Source organism: Lotus japonicus, chromosome 1 (assembly GCF_012489685.1).
Source record: "Lotus japonicus ecotype B-129 chromosome 1, LjGifu_v1.2".
NCBI lineage: Eukaryota > Viridiplantae > Streptophyta > Magnoliopsida > Fabales > Fabaceae > Lotus > Lotus japonicus.
In genome coordinates, this window is record NC_080041.1 from 82414260 (window position 1) to 82439144 (window position 24885).

Sequence of the window (24885 nt, forward strand, 5' to 3'; positions counted from 1 at the left end):
CAGATGCATAAGGAACCCGTTGCATATCTGATTTTTCAGCTTCATTTGAAGAACTTTGTTTAGCACTCAATTTAAAATGAAGAGCAAGAGGAGTGCGTACCGCCCTAGCCCTTTGCATATGGAACCTCTGTAGCACCCTTTTAACATAGTGTTCCTGTGACAACCAAAGTTTCTTCTCTTTTCTATCACGCATGATTCTTATACCAAGAATTTACTTAGCAGCTCCCATGTCTTTCATGGCAAATGACTCGCCCAATTGCTTCTTTAACCTGTCAATCATGGAAATATTTTTCCCAACAATAAGCATGTCATCAACATACAATAACAGGATAATGAAATCATCATCAACAAACTTTTTAATAAAGACACAGTGATCAGAAGTAGTCTTCTTGTAGCCTTACTCACACATAACAGACTCAAACTTTTTGTACCACTGACCCGGAGCCTGCTTCAAGCCATATCCGCTCTTCCTCAACTTACAAACATAGTCTTCCTTGCCTTCAACAAGAAAATCCTCAGGTTGCTTCATGTGAATCTCTTCCTCCAAATAACCATGAAGGAAAGCAGTTTTTACATCCATTTGCTCTACCTCCAAATCAAGAGTAGCAGTCAAACTCAACACGGTTCTAATGGATGACATCTTCACCACAGGAGAAAAAATCTCATTGAAATCAATTGTCTCTGTCTGAAACCTCTCACCACCAATCTCGCTTTATACCTCGGAGATGTAGAATTACTCTCTTGCTTTACCCTGTAAATTCACCTGTTTTCCAAAGTCTTCTTGCCTCTTGGAAATTTCACCAAATCAAAAGTGTGATTATCATGCAAAGACTTCATTTCATCTTGCATAGCATCCAACCTCTTCTTCTTTTCATCACTCTCAATGGCCTCTTGAAAACACTCAGGTTCACCATGATCTGTCAAGGTAACATAGTCAACAGAAGAATACATGGTATGTGGTTTCCTCTGCCTATTAGACCTCCAAAGTTGAACTTGAGGTGGTTCAGGAACATCACCAAAATTCTCATCTTGTGACATCTCATGTTCCTCTTCAACATCATCAACAGGAACATCTAAATCATCTCCAAGCTGCTGATCACCAACATCATCATGTTGCTCATCATTCTGAACATTATTCTCAGCAGTACCCAAATCATGAACAAGTGTCCGAATTGGATCAACATCAGACATGCTATTATCTCCATCGGGTGTAGTCTTCTCCATCTTATCAATGTCTTCAATGGTTTGGTCTCCCATGAACTTCACATCATGACTTATAACTGCCTTCTTCTCAACAAGATCATACAGCTTGTAGCCAAATTCATCTTGACCATAACCGATAAAGATACACTGCCTTGTCTTTGCATCCAACTTGGATCTTTCATCCTTTGGAACATGTATGCTTTGGAACCAAAGACACGCAAATGATCATACCTGACACTCTTGCCAAACCAGATTTTGTCTGGCACATCTGCACTCAAAGCAACTGCAGGACTGAGATTAATAACATGCACTGCCGTGTATAATGCTTCACCCTTGAAATGCTTAGGCAACTTTGCTTCAGAAAGCATACACCTAACTCCCTCAATCAAAGTCATGTTCATCCTCTCCGCTAAACCATTCAGCTAAGGAGTTTTAGGAGGAGTCTTTTCATGTCGGATACCCTGCTGCTTGCGATAAATATCAAATGGTCCACAATACTCACCACCATTGTCAGTACGAATGCATTTCAGCTTCTTGCCTGACTGTCTCTCAACCATAACATGGAAAACTTTGATTTTTTCCAGAACTTAGACGTTTGTCTTCAAAGTATAGACCCAAAGCTTCCTGGAACAATCATCAATAAAAGTAACAAAGTAAAGTGCACCACTAAATGACTTTACCTTCAAAGGTCCACAAACATCATAATGCACCAATTCAAGCAACTCAGACTTCCTTGAGGGAGGATGCTTCTTGAAGGATACTCTTGTCTGCTTACCAGCCATGCAATGAGAACATTTCTCCAACTCTGCACTCTTAAAACCTGGAAACACATCATTTTTAGCTAAACAATTCAGCCCTTTTTCACTAATATGACTAAGCGTGCGGTGCCACAAAGAAGCCTCCATATCCATGACGTTCACACTGTCTCTAGCAACCAATGCTTTAGGTACAATTTATTAATTTTCTCCCCTCTGCCATAACCAAGTTACCTCTGGTGAGTTTCCATTTTCCAGAACCAAAGTGATTATCATAACCATCCTTATCAAGCATATGCACATATATCAAATTAAAGCGAACATCTGGAGCATGATTGACTCCTCTAAGCAACAAATGCACTCCCATGTCGGTCTGCAAACACACATCACCAATACCAACTACCTTAGACATACCATCATTGCCCATCTTCAACACTCCAAAATCACCAGAAGTGTAAGATGTGAAGAAATCCTTCCTTGGTGTAACATGTTGTGTAGCACCACTATCAATTATCTACATGCTCTCATCTGATACAAGATTGACTAAATCATGGGCACGGAAAATAATTAGATCATCACAAGTAGCAGTAGTAACACGGTCGTCATCATCATCATGATCCTTCTCTCTCTGCTTGCCCTTGTTGTCTTTGCTCTCCCGTTTCCATATAAAACAGTTCTGCCCCATTTTGTGACAACAATTGCACTCCACATTCTTGTATATGGACTTGGACTTACTTCTGTTGTTCTCTACTCGCACTTCTGCTTTTCTCTCTATTCCCTTCCGGTTCCTTTTTCTGGCTTCTCCCCCTGTTCTGAGTAACAAGTACCTCGGAATGAGATGAAGTACCGTGTACTTCCTTCTCATTTCCTCATTAAGAATGATGCCTTTTACATTTTCAAAAGAGACAATACCATCTGGGTATGAATTAGTAATTGAAACCCGAAAAGTTTCCCAAGAATCTGGTAGAGTATTCAGTAGCCATAGTCCCAACACTTCATCATCAAACTTGATGCTCATACCTGACAATTGATCTCGGAGCCCCTGAAAATCATTCAAGTTGTCTGAAATAGAAGTCCCCTCCTTGTACCTCAAATTCATCAAAGAATTCAACAAATACAATTTATTATTCCCTGATTTAGAAGCATACAAAAATTCAATCTTCTGCCAGAAGGATCTTGCATGTTCCTCACTAGCAATGTGATTGTAAACATTATCTTCTACAAACTGCCGAATGAAACCACAAACTTGCTGATGTTAAAAACTTCATTCCTCATCAGACATGTCTTCTGGCTTCTTAGTATAAAACACAGGACGATGTAACTTCTCCACAAATAACATATCCTTCATCTTGCCCTTCAACAAGTGATAATTAGTTCCATTCAAACAGATCATCCTATTTGTATTGGCCTCCATCATTCAAGCAAGTCAAACAACCCCTTAACCAAAGAGCTTTGATGCCACTCTGATGGGAAATTCAATACAAATAACAACACCAACTCTATTCAGCTAACTTAAAAGAATAAATCCTTAAACCATAGAACCAAGTGGAACTCCATAGAACCAAGTGAATTACTCAGAAATCAAGTTAACCGTAGAACACGGTGGATTGCACAGCGGATAATCAATTTCCCCAACTTGTTGAATACATGAGGAGCAATAACAAATAATGCAACAACTAAAAATCACAATCAAAGAGACACCAAAATTTTTAACGTGGAAAATCCTTCTCAATGTGAGAAGTAAGCAACCACGGGACCAAACTAGTAATCAAGCTCCGCTATGATCAAATAAGGTTACAAGAGAGTCTCAAATAGTAGCACAAATCGTGCTCAACAATCAGCCAAAATAATAAGGCAACAAGCATGAAATTGAGAACAAAGTAGAACAGAAAACCTGCAAAACACTGCTACTGTCCGAGCCAGATATCTCCCTCTACAGACAACTTCTCACTGATCCAATTATCCATATTGAAGACCCAGGAGTCACAAACCTGCTGTCCAAATTTCGGGGCGATCCGACAGTGAACGAAGGCGCTACAGAAGATCTACAGAGACTGCTCTGAGTATGTGTGAAAATAGTTTCTCTTCTTTCTCTTTCACTTTTCAGCTTCTCTCTCTTTTGCAAATGAGCTAACTCTCTTGCCCTAGCTGACCTCTCTCCACTTGTATAAGTGAGATAAAGTGAGCTACATATTTGGGCCTTTCTCCACATAGGAAGGGAGCCCAAAACCCCAACAACACCTTCATACTCGTTCGACCGTTTGCCGACACACACACACACACACAGAGAGAGAGAGAGAGAGAGTTTAAAGAAATAGTTTTTAGTTTTAATATATTGTACGAATTTATGTAAAATGAAAAATAATGGAATGTGAGGCAGGCCTCTCCGAGCCTATTTAATACTAAGTGAGTTGTGTGGGTCAGAATTGAAAAAACTTATAGTTAAAGCGGACATAAAAGTGTAGGTTGATATCGCTTGAAGTGATAAGCTAATTTGACACCTCTATTAAATATGCAAGTAATATTTTTCATAACCCTTTTTTTATTGAATAAAAACATGACAATAAAATTCATATAAGCTATTGAAACCTGCATTATTTTCACTTAATAAAAAATTGTTGACTTTTTTTTAAAAGAAAGCAATAAAAAATATATTATTGATAATGCTCCTCAGTTTTTATTCCTGGTCAAGCTCCTCTCCCTAATTACTTTTTTATCTATCATCACCCTACTTACTAATTTCTTTGGTCAAAATTTACTATATTTTTGGGTCAAAATTTACTATTACTTGATGCAAAATTGAAAAATGTTGTAGGACAACAATATGCTTTGACATAATTTCTATTGGATCCAAAATATTTGTTGGCCCACATTCAAGAACCCATATGACAAAATTGGCAGTACCGCACTCGCTTCAGCCTTTCTTGTTTCTTGGGCAATAGCCGAACTGTGATTTGGGTAACAGCCGAACTGTGAATCATGAGCCATAGCTAAGTGTGGGTTATGACTTATGAGTACATGATGAAAGCACCAATTAATAGAGTGCAATTCTCTATTAAAGAAGAATCTTAAAATCTATTCCAAGAGACTAAGCTAAAAATAAAGAAGAAAGTCATTTGATCAATTTCTGGTAGTCTTTCATAAACAAAAATTACAATTTATAGTTTTATACTGACTTTTTTTTTTTTGGTCTCATAGTTTTATACTGACTAAATGATGCAACCCTAAAAGGAATGAGGGTCATACATGTGGCACAATCATATTTCATAGAACTCTCAATTAGATGGACACCTAAGAAAACTTGATAACAGGCTGGAACAATAACTATAATCAATAAAGCTACTAAAACAAAAGAACATAATATATGTGGCCCAACATTCAGAGCCCAATAGAAATAAAGCAATATATGCTTTGGAGTTGGACGAAATTGGCCTGCTACCAGAGAAATAAAGAAAAAAATGTGCAGGTGACGTATTGTTTAGATACATGGAAATCAAAATTGAAGAAAAAAAACAGACATCTATATTCTTTGGATGTATGATATATGTGTGAGTATGACCTAAGTTGTATACATAATGTAGCCTCAAACCAATGAAACCATATAGAGGAAAAAGAAAAAAAGAACAGAAGAATACTTATGTACATACCAAGTATCTGAAGCTAAATTCATATGGCATAATTCGTACAAATTGTGAGAGAGGCTCGCTTTTTTCTTTTCTGAAGGAACTCAATGGCTTCTTTCCCTAATTCACTTGGTAATTGGAGGCATATCAAGTCCATCAATGATTCCAAGTCTTTTGGCCACTTCCAGTTCGTTCTCAACTCTCACCTGAATTTGGCAAATTAGCAATTGTTCATGAATCATCAACTAGACAATGCAAATCATGAAATTTTTATTGAACTGATTGTGTGCATTAAAAAATGATACTTTACAATCAACCTTGGAAATGAATTTGTAATCATCAGAACTTGCCGGATTAGTATCCTCTCATATGAAAACTTCACATGACAATGTAAAAACTCTGAATATTTATGAAGAAGATAGACACAAAATTTCACATGTCATCAACTTACGGAAGGAGAGGACCAAGTACCACAAGATGCCATAAGGATCACAAAACTCGGTTCCTCCAATGCAGTTTTCAGATTTTAGATCCTTCAAGGGTTGTATGTCATTGGCACTTGGCAGTACTCATTCTCAAGAGGATACTTGATAAACACTCCATAATATTTTCAGAGATTACATTTGGGCTTTTGTCTCCTGTTGGTGTTTCGATTCGCCTTAGTTCTTGCTGCAAAGGGGGGAACATCTCATTCATTGACTTCAAAAATTTCTTCCCTTTCTGATCTATCACTTGTATTGCACAACTAGAAACTGTTTTTACACTTGACACACCTGCTTTTTTGGAAGATTCCAATGTTTCTTCAGTGGTTTATTGTCCATGGGGAGCTTCTTAATTGGAACTTCTGTTGTTTGGCCTTTATACATGGATTGCTTGCTCCTCTTTGTAGAAATAGTATAAGGTTGATTCTCTTTTTGTTCTTTAGCCTCTGGAAGATAAACAACATGCACATGCTATCAGGGAGTACACTCTTATCATAAAAAGGGTAGTTTGGTGCATTAAAGCCCCGCTACGCGTTGGGCTGGGAAAGTGTTTGACCATATAGTCTATTGTACACAACCTACCTGAGTTACGTAAGTTGTATCCTCCTATTACATTTTTTTTTTCTGACATATTAAATAGAGCAAAAATTAATTTTTTTTTCACACTTTCAAGATACCAAATGCATCAACTTTTCATTTAATACTTGCTCCATTTAGTATGCAGGAGGATTTTTAGGAGTATACATCATTGCTCTACATTTACATAGAAGCAACTTTTTACCGTTACGCCAAGGCTCCCCTTCTAATACACTCTTATCATATAATGAAAATCTGCATGCTTCATGTCTAGTTTCTCACCAGGAAGTGTTGTTGAACGTGAAGGCCTAGTTGTAGATGTTGCAGCACCACCCAATATTTGGGAAATGGACTTCAATTTACTCAGTTTTGGACTATCTTTGGAGTTTGCAATTTTCGCAGATGCTGAATGCTGGAGTTTCATCTTAGAGGCTGAAATGTAGACAGGTTCATGGTACAAGTTCTGCTTGAACTGTAGGACCTGCTCTTCAAGCCTAACAATTTCTTCTTCCAGCACTGCCACTTCAGCTACAAGTCCTAGTGTCTACAATTTTTAAGATAAAAATCAATAAGAAAATAGTCAAAAGTTTCTGGAATATTGATAACCTCCTCCATAAGACCCTTGAAATTAAAATTTTGTTCAAATGATTTCCCTTGCCTTTCTAAGCATATTACAATCAATAAATGTTTATGGCGATAGACCCTTAATCATAAGCTGATTTGAGAAATTTATCGAAAATAAACTCAAAATAGGTTATAGGTAAATAAAACCCGTTACTCATAAATAATGGAAATGAGCTCAAAACACCTTATATCTCAGAATCGGGTTAAACATAACTCTACTTCTGAACATTGTAGGTAGGTCATAAACTATTTATATATACTCTCTCAAACACTTACATAAACATTTATGCTATAAGCTTAAATAAGCTCTTCCAAACGTGACATAAACAATGAAATATGAAGAGATATATACTAACATGAGGAGGGAGATAGGGAGGAAGACGAGGCAGAGATCCCAAAGGCCTATTGAAAGCTCTCTCTAATGCCCTGTGAATGTTCTCCTCATCCCTAAGCTTCTTCTTCAACCTTTCAACCTGAAAGTTGGAAACTTCATTTCAATTTCCACTTAGAATTAATCAAGAAACTGAAACCCAGAAAAGAAAACAAAGGCCATTACATCTTGTTGCAAAGCAATTTTTCTGTCTTTGCTAGATGTCCTTCCACCTTTAGCTGCAATATTCCTTGTGCCTTCTCGCAAGCTTGCCCGCATCTCTACCTTTTCATTCAAGGCTAAAGAGATTAGAATCAAGTCAACAAGATATTCTAAGCCACAATCTAATAGTTTGAAATTCACCATCAAAATCAAAAGTTTGAATGGTTGAGATTTAGAGTACCCAAGCCAATTAACTATGAATAATTAGTATGGACAAAAAGAAAAAGTTGCTTCTTCAAATCGTTATCTTATTTAAAGAAATGCCGACTTTTGAATTTCGAGAATTTCAGGGAGATCTTTGGTCATTGAAACTGAAGCCATAGTTTGTGATGAGAATTGAGTACTGTTATGCTATCATAATCATAAATTAAGCAATTTAATAATAATCTTTAACTTCGTTTACTGTACCAACCGTTTTTCAAAAATGTACTAAATGACATAAATAAATGTAATGAACCCTTTAACTTCATTGCAAGTTTAATTACCTTTTCATGTGTCATTGGAGGTTTCCTAGGCTGGTTCCTTGTCCTGACGCTTGTGTTCATCTTTTCTACTCCTTCTAAACCAGCTGCAACTGCATCATCCACCGCTGAAAACCCAGTTGTAAGTTTTTGTAATAACTTGGAAGAAAATTAAAAAAATTCAGTGAAACCATGTTCAATGATGCAGGAAGGAACTCGAAACTTGACAAGAAATGAAGCATCATGATATAGAAAAGATGTCATACACTCAAGTTAAAGGTCTTAGAAATCCATAAGCAGAAGCCTTAAAAGGGAAAAAAAATATTTATATGCTCAACACAAGAACACAATGAGAGTGGGGGGTGAGTCCAGTTTGAAAAGAGTATTTAAAGAAAAGAATGACCAACATCACAAACTCTCTCTGTTCAATCCATAAAGTAAAACTTCATCTTGCTTAAATTGAAAAAACAAATGCTATTTGTTCCGGGAATGGACATTCAAGAGAGGTATAGTACCCAGAGGTAGAGGGATTGTGCTAAGAGAGAATCAGAATGAGAGAGAGTGTGCTGAATTTCGAGTGTTATTTCATCCATTGAGCCAAAAGTCCCCTACACTTGATAACTACCTCCTATTTATAGAGCTTGGGTACTACCTATTGGGCCAATTGGGCCTCCGAGGTCAAGGCCCATCTGAAGGCCAGGGCCCCGCCTCAGGGCGGGATACATGCTGGGCGTTGCCCCTCTAGGGGCTCGCCCAGTCCACTAGTCCACAAGACACCGAGCTCGAGGTACGAGAGCTAAGGGTGTCTTTTAAATGCTTTTACATATGTCTTACAGTACACCAGAATCTGCACTGCCAACATGGCTTGAGGAAAGAGAAGTAAACTATATCGCCAACATGGCGTGAGCAAAAGGAAACTTGCATTTTCAGTTACCCAGTCCACTGACTTGACGAGCAACCCGAGCTGGCAAGTCCACTAGTCCACAAGCGGCGAGAACGATTACTTCGTATTGGCGATAAGTTGGAGCAGGTGTATGATCGTTCGCCGGCGGAAAAGGTGGCAGGCATGGGTCATGTGCTGATCATTCAATCACCGACTGGCGGTAACCCCGGCGAGCGACTGAACTTTGTTGTTGGTGTCACCTGCCAGGCGATGGTGTTTGATCTTTATAATGGCGAGGCTTTTCGCGCTTTCCCACAAACAATAACACTATTAATAGAATGTGGCCCCGTTAATATATAGTAAGATCAAACTATTTAATAGATTTGATGATGGGTGCTAGCCCTCCCTTATAACAAAAAAAAAATGATTTGATAATGAAAAATATTGTAAGAAAATAATATAGTTTGTTGTAGCCCACAATTTTTCTTTAAAAAACAGAGTAGGGAAAAGGGAAGTATGGCTAGTTTTGGCAACATGAATGTCTCCAACCTGGAACGTAACGCAACAAGCACACCAATGATAGAGAAAGGGGGGCTTTAATTTACTATCGTATCCAATCTACAAGTATTTTTATGTAGAGTACTCTTTCATGGCCTGAAAGATTACGGCAGCAAATTTAATGGCTTAAAATACAATTATAGCACCAAACACATAAATTAACTGACATGAAGTTATTCTAGCTTAAGCAGAAAAAGTTCTTCCGCTTTTGAAGGCTATACCTGACTTGAACATGATTGCCTTAATGAAAATATGTGATGTGAACCAAAAACTTCTCATACTTTAATGATTTTGCATAAAGATTGTACCATTTTCATACATCACTCTTCATGAATACACTCCTATAAGAAGAATTAACAGAGGTTGAAGGTTGGAAATTGGAATCAAACAGGTTTGACGTAATGATTAACTTACTTCGTCTCATAACTATGAGGTTGGAGATTTGATCATTGCTTAGAAAGTGAATATTGTGATCAGTTGTTTACCACTTAATACGAACACGGGCAACTAAAGAGTTAATCATTACTGTCGGCAATGCATTCCCTAATTAAAAAATAGAATCAATTAGCAAAAAAAAAAAAAATCAAAACGGCATAGGCGCTATGTCATCATGAACCAACGTGCGCTTTCCGTTTGAATTCCTTTAAATTTTACTTTGGTGATTAATTCCGATGCAACGCAACGCTCCTTCCCCGTTGTTGTTTACCCTTTTTACTACTTTTTTGTCCTAATATTATTCACTTGTTCGGTTCCTAAATTAAAATAAAAGTTAACTTTTTGATGGGGGTTGGTTGTTTTTGCCAGTGAATTATGCAGTGATGCGTTAAATAATGTGGAGGAAAAATGTTACTTACACACCTCAAAAAGAGGTGGAAGAGGTGGAATGAAGAGAGAGATAGGAAGAAAAGAAAAAGTAAAAAGAGAAAGTATGAGATGTGATAGATGATAAGAGGAGAGAGGTAAAAATAAAAATAGGTGGAAATGAAATGTTTAAAAGATGGGGTGTGTATATATCATTGTTCGTTAAATAAATGAGATTAAGGGGCTTTTGTTAACCAAAAGCTGCCAAAGTTCACAATTCACATGCTTTGCTACCTAAACTACAAGACCAAAATTATACATCTTCAAGGCTAGGAGAACTAGAAGTGAAATTAAATAATTTAGTTTTTGACCCCACATCCTGGACATTTTACTAATTAAGTCTGGCTCTTGGCAACTCTTTGTGTATGTGTTTTTGTGAATATCCTTTTGGATAGGTATTATTCTTTCCATTTATTCCTTAAACAAAATGAGAAGTGTTGAGTATTTTTATACGTATGAATGTATTTGAAGGATATTATTTTATTTATCATTGTGAGTTCTATATATATATAGCAATTACATAACAGAAAAATAACAAACCTACTCATAAACTGATCTGATCCCTAAAATCAAGTAACTAATATTATCTTAATCTTATTCTAATTTGAAAATAAATCTAAACAATATCTTAAAACAAAATTTAAATCCTAACTAATTATCTCCTCTTAATTTCAGCTATTATAGGCATATTCTCAACAAATCTCCTCTTGACTTTAATAGAGGGAAACTCTTGATTTTGTCTTCAATCTGCTGTAGAAGATGAATCATGAGTTGTTATCCTCTTTATATTTTTGACTTCATGAAATATTTTCATACAATTTTCCTTTGAACAATCTTGAGGCATATTCTCTACCAAAACAACATATAACTTATGATCTCTGATTTCATTAAAATAGAGTGCATTGAGTCGCTTAACATTTCTCCCATCATCACTAACTACAAGTAGTGAAGACTCCTTCAGTGCAGCAACAATAAATGAATAATCTTGAGTGAGGTTCTTCATTCTTCTAAAAGAAGCAATTATTCATATAGGAACAAAACCTTCTTTGTTTTTCTTGACGAAACTTAGCAAGTATTCATCAGTGGGCAAATTTTCATCACTGAAATAATATTCCACCTGCTTAATGATCTTGTGTTTGAGTTCCTCATCATGATGGTAATGCTTGTGATCATTGTCTGAAACCATGACATGAATTTCTGGTTTTGCAATATCATCCGAGCCAACATCAGAATTTGAACCACTAACATGTTTGAGGGTAGAAGCCTTGGTGGTGGAATCGTCGGCTTCCATTGACAAGAGAGGAAGATCATTCGCTGCCAAATTTAGAGCAAAACATTTGGCTTTCATCTTCACCTTGAACATGTCCCTATCTTTTGCATCTTTTATCACACACATGTTATTTTCAAATATGATTTTGAAACCTTTCTCTACAAGTTGTGCAACACTGAGCAAATTTTGATCAATATCAGGGAAATATAAAACATTTGAGATATATTTCAAACCTGACAAGCTTTCAATCACAACAGTTCATTTTCCCTTGACTGGAATGAAATCACCATTCCCAATTTTTACTTTGGAAACAATGGATTTGTCAAGCTCTTTGAATAACTTCTTGTCATTGGTCATGTGGTTTGTACAACCACTATCTATCAACCATGAATTGCTTGAGATATTGCTTGCAGCAAAGCACGTTGTGACGAGAAGTAGTTCATCATCTTCTTGTTCCTCCATGGTCACCTTAGCCTCCTCTGGTTCAGAGTTGCAAACTCGTTCTACATGTCTCATATTGCCACACTTTCTGCACTTAATGTCTGGCCTCCAAAAACATCTTGTTTGAGGATGGTTAGTCTTTTTGCAATGAGGACAAGAAGGAAAATTCTCACCTTGCTGCTTTTTCTCACTTCTTGAATTTTGTGCTTTCATATGATACATACCTTGTACCTCCACCTCATCTTGTCTCATGGTTCTCCTCTGCTCCTGTGCTTGTAAAGCATTAATTAATTCTCCCAAGGTAATGGTTGACAGGTCTTTTGACTCCTCTGATATCTTTGACTCATATTTTTCAGGAATAGTGACAAGAATTTTCTGCACTATTCTTTCATCAGAAAAGTCTCTATCAAGAAGTCTCACTTTATTTGCTATGCTTAACAATCTGTCAGCATAGCCTTGATGGTTTGCCAAGGTTGAGAACTTGCATGCCTTTAGTTCTTTCAGAACCTTGATATTCTGCTTTGAGATATTCCCAAATTTCTTTGGCGGATTTCAGATTCGTTATTCGTGTGAATATGATCTTGGACACGGAAGAAAATATACAATTTTTTTGCCTTAGCCTTTTTTGTCTTCTTCTATGCCACTTGTTGGGTATTTTTATCCGTATGAATGTATTTGAAGGAGATTATTTTATTTATCATTGTGAGCTCTATATATATAGAGCAATTACATAACAGAAAAATAACAAACCTACTCATAAACTGATCTGATTCCTAAAATCAAGTAACTAATATTATCTTAATCTTATTCTAATTTGAAAATAAATCTAAACAATATCTTAAAACAAAATTTAAATACTAACTAATTATCTCCTCTTAATTTCACCTATTATAGGCATATTCTCAAGAAAGAATATTAAACCAGATAATAAAAGCAGGCTGAAGAGAGGAAGAATATATGTACTAGACTACTAGTACAACATTGTCAATTTGTCACAACTCACAAGTCGTTGCCATTTAAATATGAAATGATTATTTGACGTATACACAACTACTAAACAAAAAATTATATGAATCGAGTTAGTTCATTTTAAGGAGGGAAAAAAGACATCTTAACTGCTAACTTTGTATAAGAAAATTACTAGTAATAAAAAATTAAGTTATCCTCTACTATTTAACAAGACCTAATTACCCGTATTTTATTTGCAACATTTCACTATCATTCCCAGGGAATTTATCATTATTGCATTGACGTCCCAAAGATTTCTCATTATTACACCCTAACACCTTTTGTTGTTCTAAATGATATATGAAAGATGGAAAGTCAATGCATTTTACAAAATAAAGGGGAGATTAGTGCAATAATATCAAACTTGTGTGTGTAATTTCCCCAAAAATAATTTTCTGATCATGCATATACATACCAAATTATAGATATATAACATGGGATGTATCTTAGGAGAATGATCAGTTTATATGAGAACATATGAATAAATCACGTCCGTTAGATCTAATAATCAACGGTTAAAATTAAAACATTAAGTCATGTGACTCTTTAAAAAAGGCACATGCCATTTTTAAGTGATCATGTGATGTGACAATCACATGACCATTACTTTCTTTTAATCTTGCCCGTTGATGGTTAGATCCCACGATCGTAATTTATGCATATGTTCTCATATAAATAATGATCATTTTTATTAGATACATCCCTATATTAACATATAATTATCGATGATAAAATTATTAGTTAAAATACCAATACTTTATTTTGTAGACTAAATTGCTAATTTACAAGAGCTAAATTTAATTTTCCAAGTGTAAAAACAAAACAACTAAGTTCTACTTAAACAGTTTAAAATTAATGCAGTTTTATGGTGGATCATGTTAAAAATTGATTCATCAAGAATCATATTTTTACAACTAATATTTAGTACATGGTATTTGCGAATTATTAAAAAAAACTGACATATCATTTACAATATGCTAGTTTTTTAGTACAATTTGTAGAGAAACCCTATTAATGTATAAACAATGTTTTGTTCTTCTTGATCCACAATAGAAAAAACCTTAAAATTAACATTACTGTTCTCTGGCATAGAAGAATTCAGAAATGTAGTGGTAAAGAGATGACATAAACAGACGAAATCACAGACGAAACGGCAAATAGATGATGATGGGTAAGTAGAAGAAATGAACAGATGAAGCTACTTAAAAAGCTTGTGTTGAATTTATAACATGATGGAAGAGGATCCACGCCCTCATATTGTCCCCACTCACAACCAAGTGATTGTGACTCCAAATCACCAGCTGATGACGCTGAACATAACATATATACCACTACTTTATTGTTACTTAACAACAATAATGCAGTCATGCAGATAATTAATCTTTGCAGAAGGAGTATATATCATATATCCTTCTATCAACACCTTGAAAGCAACCTTGTCTTGTTGATAGTGAAATTTTAACTTTTCAGTAGTCATATACAACTTTCCAATCGATTTTTTTGGGTACAGAATCGACTAGATTCAAAGAAAGCCAACTGCATATATTGGCCAAAATATTGTCGAACCTTTGAGTAATATACTTGTCAATATTTTTAACAAATATCATATAGTATTTTATGTGGTTTTTTAATAATATTAAACAAAGAACGTTTTACTAAAAAATATTACAAAATATACAACATAGCCCAAGAAGTCCATCAATGTTAAACACTGCTTTGGAGCCAATCAATTTGGTTCGATGATCTCCAACTGATGTGCCTGACCCTAACCCAAAAAGGAAAAAAAAGGGGAAAAAAATGGATGGGAGCGCTGTCAACTACATTCTTTTTCTTCAAGTAGCCTTTGGATAAAAGGATATCATTTGCTAAATGCTAAGGCTGATTTTCCTTGCTCTACAAGCTTCCATACAACATATGGAAATCCTAACTGAATGTAATTGTTTATAATCCCATCGACATCCTCCACAAAGTTTGGGTCCAAATTGAGTGCTCAATTGGTAATAGATGACAAATGGATGGATTCTAATTGAATGACTTGTGTTACAAAGTCAGTGTATAGTAATTAAACTCTAGAAGAAAAATTGGAATTGGAATAGGAATTGCAATACAATATTTCCATGGGGAACTATTTACCACTATATCATGATAGCCTCTACATTATTCCTAAAACTACTACTGAACAGAAAAATAAAATTCATCCATAATGTCAAATCATTATATTTAATCAAATGCTCTCCATCAGAAACAGCTGGAAACATGTCCAGGTTGCTATGAAAAGGAGAGAACTACCTCAATAATTCATCATACGATCCTAATGCTTCAAGAACGCTTTCAACCCAGCTGTCACAAGGAGGAAAATAGTCAAGAACGGATGTCATTAACAGCATTTCAAAACAATTTACATAGAAACAGGTAGTGAATACTTAATTAAGAGAAATATCACAAGAAAAACCCCAGAAAGTATTTCTGAAAGCGCATTTGTCATTACCCTTCAAGGCCTGGTTGTGTAGGGTAGTAAACATTTCTAAATCCTAATCCTCTTGCTTTTGCAGCAGTAGTCTCACCAATGCATGCAACATAATTGCTCCACTCTGAATCTGAAATAAGATTCTTCCAGGCTCTGTTTCGGCAGATTACATGAACTAGGTAAATTTCTCAAGAGAAAAAAAAAACACACGAACTGGGTAGATACAAAATAGTATCAAACTTTCTAAGAAAATGTCCTGTCCTACCTATTCCTACAGTATGAAAAAGAAAATAAAGCAAGTTTTTCAGTATTCTTACAGTACCACAGTCACTAGGATGCTTGACTAACATGGGACAAAAATAGCATCCCAGTTAGTCGGTAAGAAACAGTTAATTGGACCAAGAAAGTTCAATGCATAGCTCCCACTTATATACAGATTTAAAATGGATATACAATTATTTAAAAAAAAGGGGGAAAATGGAGAGCAAGAAGGAAAAAGAAACTCACCGAATTGCAGATGGCGAAGCTACTGTAACAACAGGGGCAGAAAGAGCTTCCTTTAGAACCATAAGGTCAACATGTTGAACTGGCACCTGAGAATGAGGAGCAGCATGAATCACTCAGAGATAGGTACATAAATAGCTTAAGCTAGTTGTTTTCCAAGTGCAAGAAATAGTAAGTTATGACCGAAGCCAAGCAAACCATTTATTTGTACACAAATGTCACCAAGACCAAAGCCAATAAGCAATTGCAAATACAGGTAGTATAAAAATTCCGAATATTCTGAAGTTGTAAACACCCACATAAGATAAATAGGTACAAGGCAAAGATTATATGAAAAGTATACAATATCCAGTTTTTCACCTTTTTCTCCAAACTGCATAATGTGACACATGGACAAAATTCATTATAGCAGGAAAATCATTCTCTAAAACACAACTTCCAAGCAGACCATGACACAGATCGCAGGTAATCCATCATTAATAAATATTAAGCTTCAAATAATCTAACCCAACTAACCATATGAAATGCCAACAGAATATCCAGTGCTATCAGGATCAAAAAAGTATTGGACCACGTATATTTGCAAGGGAAAGGGGTAATAAGGCTAAAATATTTTACCGTCGAATATGTATTCATCCGTGTAACTTCAAATCCACGGTTTGAAAGCCCGTCCTCTGGTTATATAAATATCACAGACTATTAGCACTTTATTGCCTATGCAGTTACTAATTTATATAAAAATAACTTTAAAACAGTGAATGCTTTTATTTTTAAGCTACAAGTATAATTCATGTACCAATCTCATTGCTAGCCTTCGCAGAAGCAGGATATAGAACAGTGGATTTATTTCCAATCTTAGGAAGCTCTGTGGCCAAAACCTTTCCGGTTGCTGAAAAATCAAATCCCATAATAAGTCACTTTCAAAATTTGAAGCTTTAAATAACAGCTTTAGAAAAGCAAGCTTCAATTCAATCTTTTCACTATTATACTAATTAACAATAGATCACGTACTGATTAAATGCTAAAGCATGGTTAGACTCACAATTAACTTTCTCCAAAGTAAAATGCATGAATTTATGCCACTGGTACACAGAAGTAACAGAATAATCAAAGTAAAGCAAGGTCCTGCTCTCCCCTATCTAGATGCATATCTTGGAACTTTTGATGTTATGCCGTATTTTTCCTTCAGTAACCCAAAATATTAGCAAGATTCAGGATATTACATTATACTACTATTTCTTTATTCAGTCATCCATCATGGTAAAGAAGCGAAACTGGGGCATAAAATTTAGGAGCCACTTAGATTCAGCCTACACCTAACTACACACATGGATACCTTTCGATGGTGCAAAGGCAATATCAAGTGATTGGTTTGAAGACTGCAAAATTTCCTTGAAAATGCTTGCAGTTCCAGACCCAACAACACCTATTCGGACATGTGGCATCCCAGCAGCTCTAAGGACATTAAATAAGACTAAGATAATCACTTGTTAGAAAATAAAGTGTTCAACAAAAATATATAAAATTGTACACAAAAAGAAACAGTACAGTAAAGAACAGAACAATAGAAATGCGTTTTTTGTCTTATTTTATACCACTGCATCTAACCAGGAATAAAATGCATCCAAATTAGACCAAAACAATTAAAAACTCCAAATCTTAAAGTTAACATTCGAGTCTTTGATAACTAATGCATGATTTACTTTGTAGATCAGACAATAGGATAACATGTTGCATAATAAAAGAAAGTATTCTGCCCATATGACTATAGGGTACCATAACTAAAGGCGAGTAATACAAATTAACAAAATCGAATTATGTGTTTGTTTTGTGGGTTTTCCACTTCTCAGCATCATTCAATTGGGTTGCATAACACGGGTTTGGGTGATTTTGACAGAAATACGCACATGCTAATAAAAAATTCTTAAGTAAAAAAAGAACAAAGATATCAAGTCACTGAAGAAAATCACAGATAAAGTCAGCAGCAAAACATCAACAATGCTGTACAAACTTTTGGAAAACCTCATCATGCTCTGTCACTAGCCAGCAAATTCTGAGTACACGTTTAGTTTGCACTCCACAATAACCCAAAATTCATATTGGAGGGTAAAATGATGTTTGGAAAAATTTCAAAATCATTTGAAAGCAATTAAGGTTTACTTCACTTCAAATTTATATTTTCAAAAATATTTCATCTAAGTTACATTCTACCCAGGAGAAATTTTACACAAATGACTCAAACAAGCCTTAAATCCATACCTCCATGCCTCTAGAAAGACTGAGCCCGCCTCAGGGGAAGTTATGACAATCCAATCAAATGTATTATCTGCAAGTATCAAGGATCATGAGAATAAAGGAATCAGTAAAAAGATGATAAGGCACTCATAAGCATGATATTGACTGCATGATTCATGCTACGGAGTGTATAAGAAAAGATACCTAGGATATAACATATGCAAATGACTTTTCAATCATACATTTATAAATGCCAAACTTCTCCATGCTACATATTACATTCATGTAAAATAACGCAACCCAGTTTTCTTTCAAATTATACTGTGAATTCACCAGCTGAATTTGAACCAAGACAACAAACAAAAATAACCACATCTCAACATTAGGCCAAATTTTACCCAGCCTACTTATATACAAATTATTCAAATTTGTCTGGCTAAATCAAACGATTCTGGTATCAAATAAGTGATATGCATATCTGGAATCAAGGTGTCAATAAATAGGAGCCAGAAAGATTGAATAGAAAAAGAAAATCCTTCATAGAGAAGTTTGACAATTCTACTACTGATATTAGCTGGGAGTCAGACAATCTAAGCATCACCTTACATTCCAACAACACCTATAAAATTGAATGAAGACATAGCTGTAAGCATTTGAAGGTATAAGCTAATAAACATTCATTTTCAAGGAGACCATTTGTAAAGGGAAATAGCTCATCAATTTTACATAAGAAATGTCACAGCTGCATCTTTCTTTAAGCAGACATAAAATTTATTCTAAAAACTGGTCCAATAAAAAGATAATTGATTCATATATAATCTTCACTGGATAAAAAAACGCATGATTTCAAATTTATCAAATATTCAAATGTTCAATAGATGGGCGTTTTCCTAAAGCTTACCACTTAAAGCACAAGGAAGCCTGTCTAAATCAGGTCCCCGGGTGTGCTCAATGAGCGGAAGCTCCAAACAATTGATTTCATGTTTGGCCTGCACTAAACATTAGAATTACCACAATAGTTTCAGTATGTGATCAATCAAACCTAATGTCAACTAGAAAACTTTGAATGGGCTAGTTTACAACTGTAGTTACCAATTGAATCCCCTTCTTCACTTTATTGACATGGCCGGAGCCTAAAATCTAGCTAATCATGTTAGTGCATGTTTTCCAGAAAAAAGCTCTCTTAGATTTGTTAGATTTTGATTATTAGCTTTATTAAACACAAAATCCTTGCATCATTTACTTAGAGTACCCTCTCACTCAGCAGACAAAAGACAAGTACAGTCAGGGGTGAAAACGGAGTACCATCTAACAGTATTTACACCATAGAGTTAGATCTAAAACCACATGCTTAAGCAAACCCAGACTCCTCCTCTCAGACCAACCCCTATTTGTTTAAACCATCTACATTTGAAAACTAATTGTGATCTGCACATGTGATAGCAAATAAATGTTGCTACGTAAAGTATACTTTGATTATAAAAATTATGAACATGTACGGAAATTTAGCAATCTAAATCATTATCTGGACAATCTTACACTTGTTTAATAGAACGTGATTGAAAGATTAAACAAAGGCACAAAATGATAATAAAAAGCTGCAGAAATTTTGGTGAGGAAAAAAGGAAAATCAATGAAAATGTCACATATCAACGTTCATTCCAGCCTTTAATCAAACATCTACAAGACAGAATGGAGTTCCGTTCTTAGAAACACGTAAAATACTGTAATAATTGAAAGCAAAAACGAGTAAGACATTGACATCTACAGGAAAAGCTTAGCCAGAGAAAGCAGTGAGAATCAGAAAGCTCAGTAACGGTGAATTTGAGTTTGAAACTTCAAAATCAAGCAAAATGCAGTAATGTTAACGAAGTGGAGAAGCTCAATTCAAGATGTAGAGGTGAGGTGAGTTTTACCAGAGCAGCGATGAGCTTGGCGTTCTTGCCGCGTTCTCTGGTGACGACGACTTTGGGAGCGGAGTTCGAAGTGGAGGCAAACGTGAGAGTGGCGGTGGAATCGGTTCCGGTGCGTTGAGAAGCGAGAAAGATTCGGCGGTGTTGATGAAGACACGAAGAAGGTGCGTGATAAAGCGAAGAGATAGAAGAAGACTGTGCCATGGAAACGTGTTGCGAGAACAAACTTGGCCCAGGCCAGCTGTTATCAGATCAATTAGAATAGAATGCATCTGGCCTTTGCTTTTAAAAAAAAAAAAGGTATAAGGAGAAAATAAATCATACCACTACCAACAGAAACAATTATTAAATAAACATTGGAAAGGTGAGATAACTAATTTTAGTAAGCTTAGGAGAATTAAATTCGTTCAAAAAATAAATGTGGTTACTGGTTAGGAGAGGCGGGTAGTGTCTTCCAGCTTCTCGTCCCCACATCTCTCTTAAATTCCCGCATCTATCCGTATTTTTCGTTGTGGGGTGAACTTTTACCTCATCCTCATTCTCCATCTTCCTACGGGTACTACGAGGATCTCTAACATGTTATTAAAATTTAAATTAAGTATATAAAACGCACAAGTTTATACAATAAATTTAAAGACTACAAGTAATAATGCAACTACATCAAATTCAATATAAATATATGATGAAAATTTGAATAAAATACAACTTCAAGTGGAAATTTTCAGCCCTACTTTCAATTGGGTGGGATTTTCTAAACTAACAAACCAATTCAAAATCTAGCATTTTAGGGTAGCGTTTGGTGACAGAATGGGATAGGACAGAACAGAACGGAACGAGACAGAACAGGACAATAATGGTTTATGTGTTGTATTTGGTAACTTCAAGTCAATATAACATAACCATAATTTTAATTACATATATAACCCTGCATGTTTAATATTTGATTGAGGAAAAAAAAATTGAACTCAATTGAACATTTTGCATAAAAACCGTTTGTTCCTCTTACTTCATGAAATAATTACTTATTTCTTTAAAATAATCACTTATATATTGTTTTTAAGTTGTTTCAGTAGGCTATTGAAAAAAGCAGAAACCTAATTATCAATTTAAGCTATTTTAAGTGTGTTTGTTTAGATTAAAAAATATTGATTTTTAACTATAAATTTTTTAAGAGATTTTGAGAAAAGCATAAGTTCATTCGTGTTCGACTACTCTAATTAAAATCACTTTTTTTCTTATTTCCCCTCATCTATCATCATTGATTTTCATTATAAGCTAAAGTAGCTGTTTCAAATAATTTGTTTTCAGCTTCAGCTGAAACAAACACAAAAAGTGATTTTTTGATTAAAAAGTGATTTTTTCCAAATAAGTTGAATTAAACGCACTCTAATTGGCTCGTTTATCATTTCCTACAAAATTTGATTTTACTTTTGAAAAAATAATTGATTTTATTTTAATTAAGTTGATTCGTGTTTGACTACTCTAATTAAAATCACTTTTTTATCTCCTCTCATCTATCATCATAGGTTTTCATGATAAGCTAAAGTAACTGTTTCAAATAATATGTTTTCAACTTCAGCTGAAACAAACACAAAATGTGATATTTGATTAAAAAAGTGATTTTTTTAATTTTAAAAGTGATTTTTTGATTAAAAAGTGATTTTTCCAAAATAAGTTGAATCAAACGCACTCTAATTGACTCGTTTATCATTGCTTACAAAAAGTGATTTTACTTTTGAAAAAAATAATTAATTTTATTTCAAGTGATTTTTTTTAAAAAGTAGATTTTCATTTAACTTTGTCTACAAATATAATAAGTGCTTTCAATTTTATAAGTGATTTTAAACTGTTTAGATACATGAAATTTCAAATATAAATTAGGGGTATTTTTGAACTTGCAAAAGTTTTAAGAGAGTATTCCGTTACGTTCCCTTCCGTTTCACCATTTTCCAGGGAACCCAAGTGTCCCGTTCCTGGAGCCTTTTGTCCCATTCTGTTCCATCTTAAAAACACAACAAACACAGAACGGAACTCATATTTCTTGTTCTGTTCCCTTCTCATCTGTCTACCAAACACTACCTAAGGTTACATGTTTGATTCTCGCTGCAGTTGTGAGGATTATATTAATAAATGATCTATAAATACATTTATAAAAGAGCTATTCTCGCGGACTTTGTGATAATGATTAGACTCCAACTCTTAAGAGTTCATTAATTAATGTAAAACTTCACTAAAGCACCTAAAGTTAAATTATATTAAAAAGATAAAATGATAATTATTAATTAAATGATTGGTAAAAATTGGAGATAATATGTGAAATATATAATATTAAATAAGAGTTGTATAAAAAATTGAGACAAGTGGTCAAAATAACAACTAATATAATATGTGAAAAACTAAAATAGAATGGAAGGAGTAATGATGAGTTTAATACTTACAAAAAAAAAAGCAAAAATCAGGGGCAGCCTCTGTTCTGTAGAGAGTAATGATGAGGAATGGTGGAGATTTGCGTCCTAGTCTCCCAACAACACTACCATCGTGTCCCCGCTCCATCAAGTCAATTTTTATGTTTATGAATATTATTATTCAATTTAGGTTGTTGAATTACTTTTGACAATACAATTTTTCAGTTTTTTATTTTATTATTTAATATATTAATTACAAAGAAATTTGTTATTGCTTCCTTTATTTTAATGCAAAGGTAGGAAGATTTTACTGCTTAATATATTTAATTAAAATTTTAATGATAATTAAATTAAAAAATAAATTACTATGGCTAATATATTTTTTAAAATATTTTTGTATCTAATTAAATATTTTATTAAATGATTATATTAACGCGCAGTTTTTGTTTATTAGGGTGTCTTGTTTCATTTTTTTTCGGCTCTTTTTTAAAGAACTAAAGTGTTATATTTCATAAGTCTTTTGTCATGTTCTATTCTACCTTATACAACAAACATGTAAATTTAGTTGGTAGTTGAATAAATAATTGATCTAAAAAATTTATTGATCAATTTTTAGTTTAGTTTAATTAATGTATATAATACAAATAATTGTTTTTAGTTTTTTGGTGTATTTATAAAAAAAAAATCAATTGAGTTATACATTTTTGTAGGTAGTTGAATAGCTAATGACTTAGAAAAATTTATTCATTTTTAATATTTTAATTTAATTTATTTACTACAAAGGAAAATGTTAATACAAAGGTTAAATAAAAGTAACTTTTACATTTTAGTAGGTAGTGTAAAAAATAATAATAAGTTTTATTTATTATTTTTTTAAAATTCCTCAACTTATGATGGATAATTATTATAAAATTATTTTTAATTTTAATATATAACAAATTATAAAGTCTTAAAATTAAAATGAAGTATAAAAATTACTATTAACTATCTAATATTTTTTTTAGGAAGCAGAAATAAATTTAATATTTTTGTTAATGTAAAGTTAGTCGATTTCAGTTAAATTTCCCTCATGTAGTAATTAATAATTAAAATTAAAATAATATTAATATTTAATTTAAAATATGAGATATTGAAAAGTTTAACATAATTAATAATTACTAATAAGTGGATGTATATTGGAAGTTGAATAGAAATTTCTTTAACTTTTTTTCTTTAATGCATTTAATACTTTTAGCTCAAGTGAGCTTTACATATATATATAGATGTGAAGCTTGTTGGCTATACAGATAGTGATTGGGCAGGAGATGTTGACACAAGGAAAAGCACATCAGGGTACGCATTTCATCTTGGTACTGGTGCAGTTTCATGGATTGCTATTAACTCTAAGCATAATGAGAAAATAGATTGAGTTTGAGAGAAAACTGAATTGTATTGATTCATAATTCTGAACGAATGAAGGTTACAAAGACCTAATCAATTATACACTAGCAGAAAATGAAACTATAACTTTCTATTTCTAAACGTACTAACAGCTACCTGCTAATTAACTCTTCGATTCTAACTTGCTGACTGCCTGATTAACTTACTGCACACTAAGGCTTCCATTCTCTAATACCCCTCCCCTTCAAGCCGGAGGAGGGTGTAAATGTCCAACATCCCCATAACCATGGACGGATGTAGGTAGGTGATTATGGGGACAAGTGCACTCACTTGATTAAAAAAAAATCATTAAAAAATAATTTGAGTGGTAAAAGTATATGATTTTTTATTGCTCATTTGGTAAAAAATGTCATCACTTGTGTTTCACAATGCTAAACTTGAGTAATAAAATTATGTAGTTTTTGATTGCTCATTTGGTAAAAAATGCCCTCACTTGTGTTCCTTTTGATAAAAAATGTCATAACTTTTAATAGTATATGTAACGACCCGACTTTCAAGGGTCACAGTTAATAATCTGCTAAAATAAATATGCAATGTTTTCCAAAGGATTCATAAACACGAGTATATTTTTTTTCTTTTCAAAG

The 24885-nt window shown here is 34.1% G+C and overlaps 2 protein-coding genes and 1 pseudogene across 12 annotated transcripts; all 3 read right to left on the minus strand.

The window, feature by feature from the left end:
• Nucleotides 1–3711: 3711 nt before the first annotated feature.
• LOC130721307 (uncharacterized) lies at nucleotides 3712–8774 on the minus strand. 11 transcript variants are annotated; one of them, XM_057572100.1, is made up of 9 exons: nucleotides 8583–8766; nucleotides 8341–8444; nucleotides 7820–7918; nucleotides 7620–7736; nucleotides 6922–7183; nucleotides 6355–6509; nucleotides 6033–6250; nucleotides 5606–5787; nucleotides 3712–4928 (listed from the first exon to the last, which is right to left on the minus strand). In XM_057572100.1, exons 2-7 carry the CDS (start codon nucleotides 8398–8400, stop codon nucleotides 6131–6133), a joined length of 813 nt encoding a protein of 270 aa, XP_057428083.1. In that variant the 5' UTR covers nucleotides 8401–8444; nucleotides 8583–8766; the 3' UTR covers nucleotides 3712–4928; nucleotides 5606–5787; nucleotides 6033–6130. The 11 variants fall into 11 exon arrangements, with proteins under 11 accessions (XP_057428083.1, XP_057428098.1, XP_057428090.1 ...); XM_057572115.1 differs by lacking the exon at nucleotides 3712–4928 and having other exon boundaries at nucleotides 5474–5787; nucleotides 6053–6250; nucleotides 8583–8774; XM_057572107.1 differs by lacking the exon at nucleotides 3712–4928 and having other exon boundaries at nucleotides 5474–5787; nucleotides 5899–6250; nucleotides 8583–8772.
• Nucleotides 8775–11360: 2586 nt separating this feature from the next.
• Nucleotides 11361–12404, minus strand: LOC130748472 (la-related protein 6A-like; annotated as a pseudogene).
• Nucleotides 12405–15338: 2934 nt separating this feature from the next.
• LOC130721374 (uroporphyrinogen-III synthase, chloroplastic) lies at nucleotides 15339–20733 on the minus strand. The gene is made up of 9 exons (XM_057572167.1): nucleotides 20460–20733; nucleotides 19445–19532; nucleotides 18568–18634; nucleotides 17645–17763; nucleotides 17105–17197; nucleotides 16927–16982; nucleotides 16312–16397; nucleotides 15826–15957; nucleotides 15339–15677 (listed from the first exon to the last, which is right to left on the minus strand). Exons 1-9 carry the CDS (start codon nucleotides 20658–20660, stop codon nucleotides 15623–15625), a joined length of 897 nt encoding a protein of 298 aa, XP_057428150.1. The 5' UTR covers nucleotides 20661–20733; the 3' UTR covers nucleotides 15339–15622.
• Between the last annotated feature and the right edge of the window lie 4152 nt (nucleotides 20734–24885).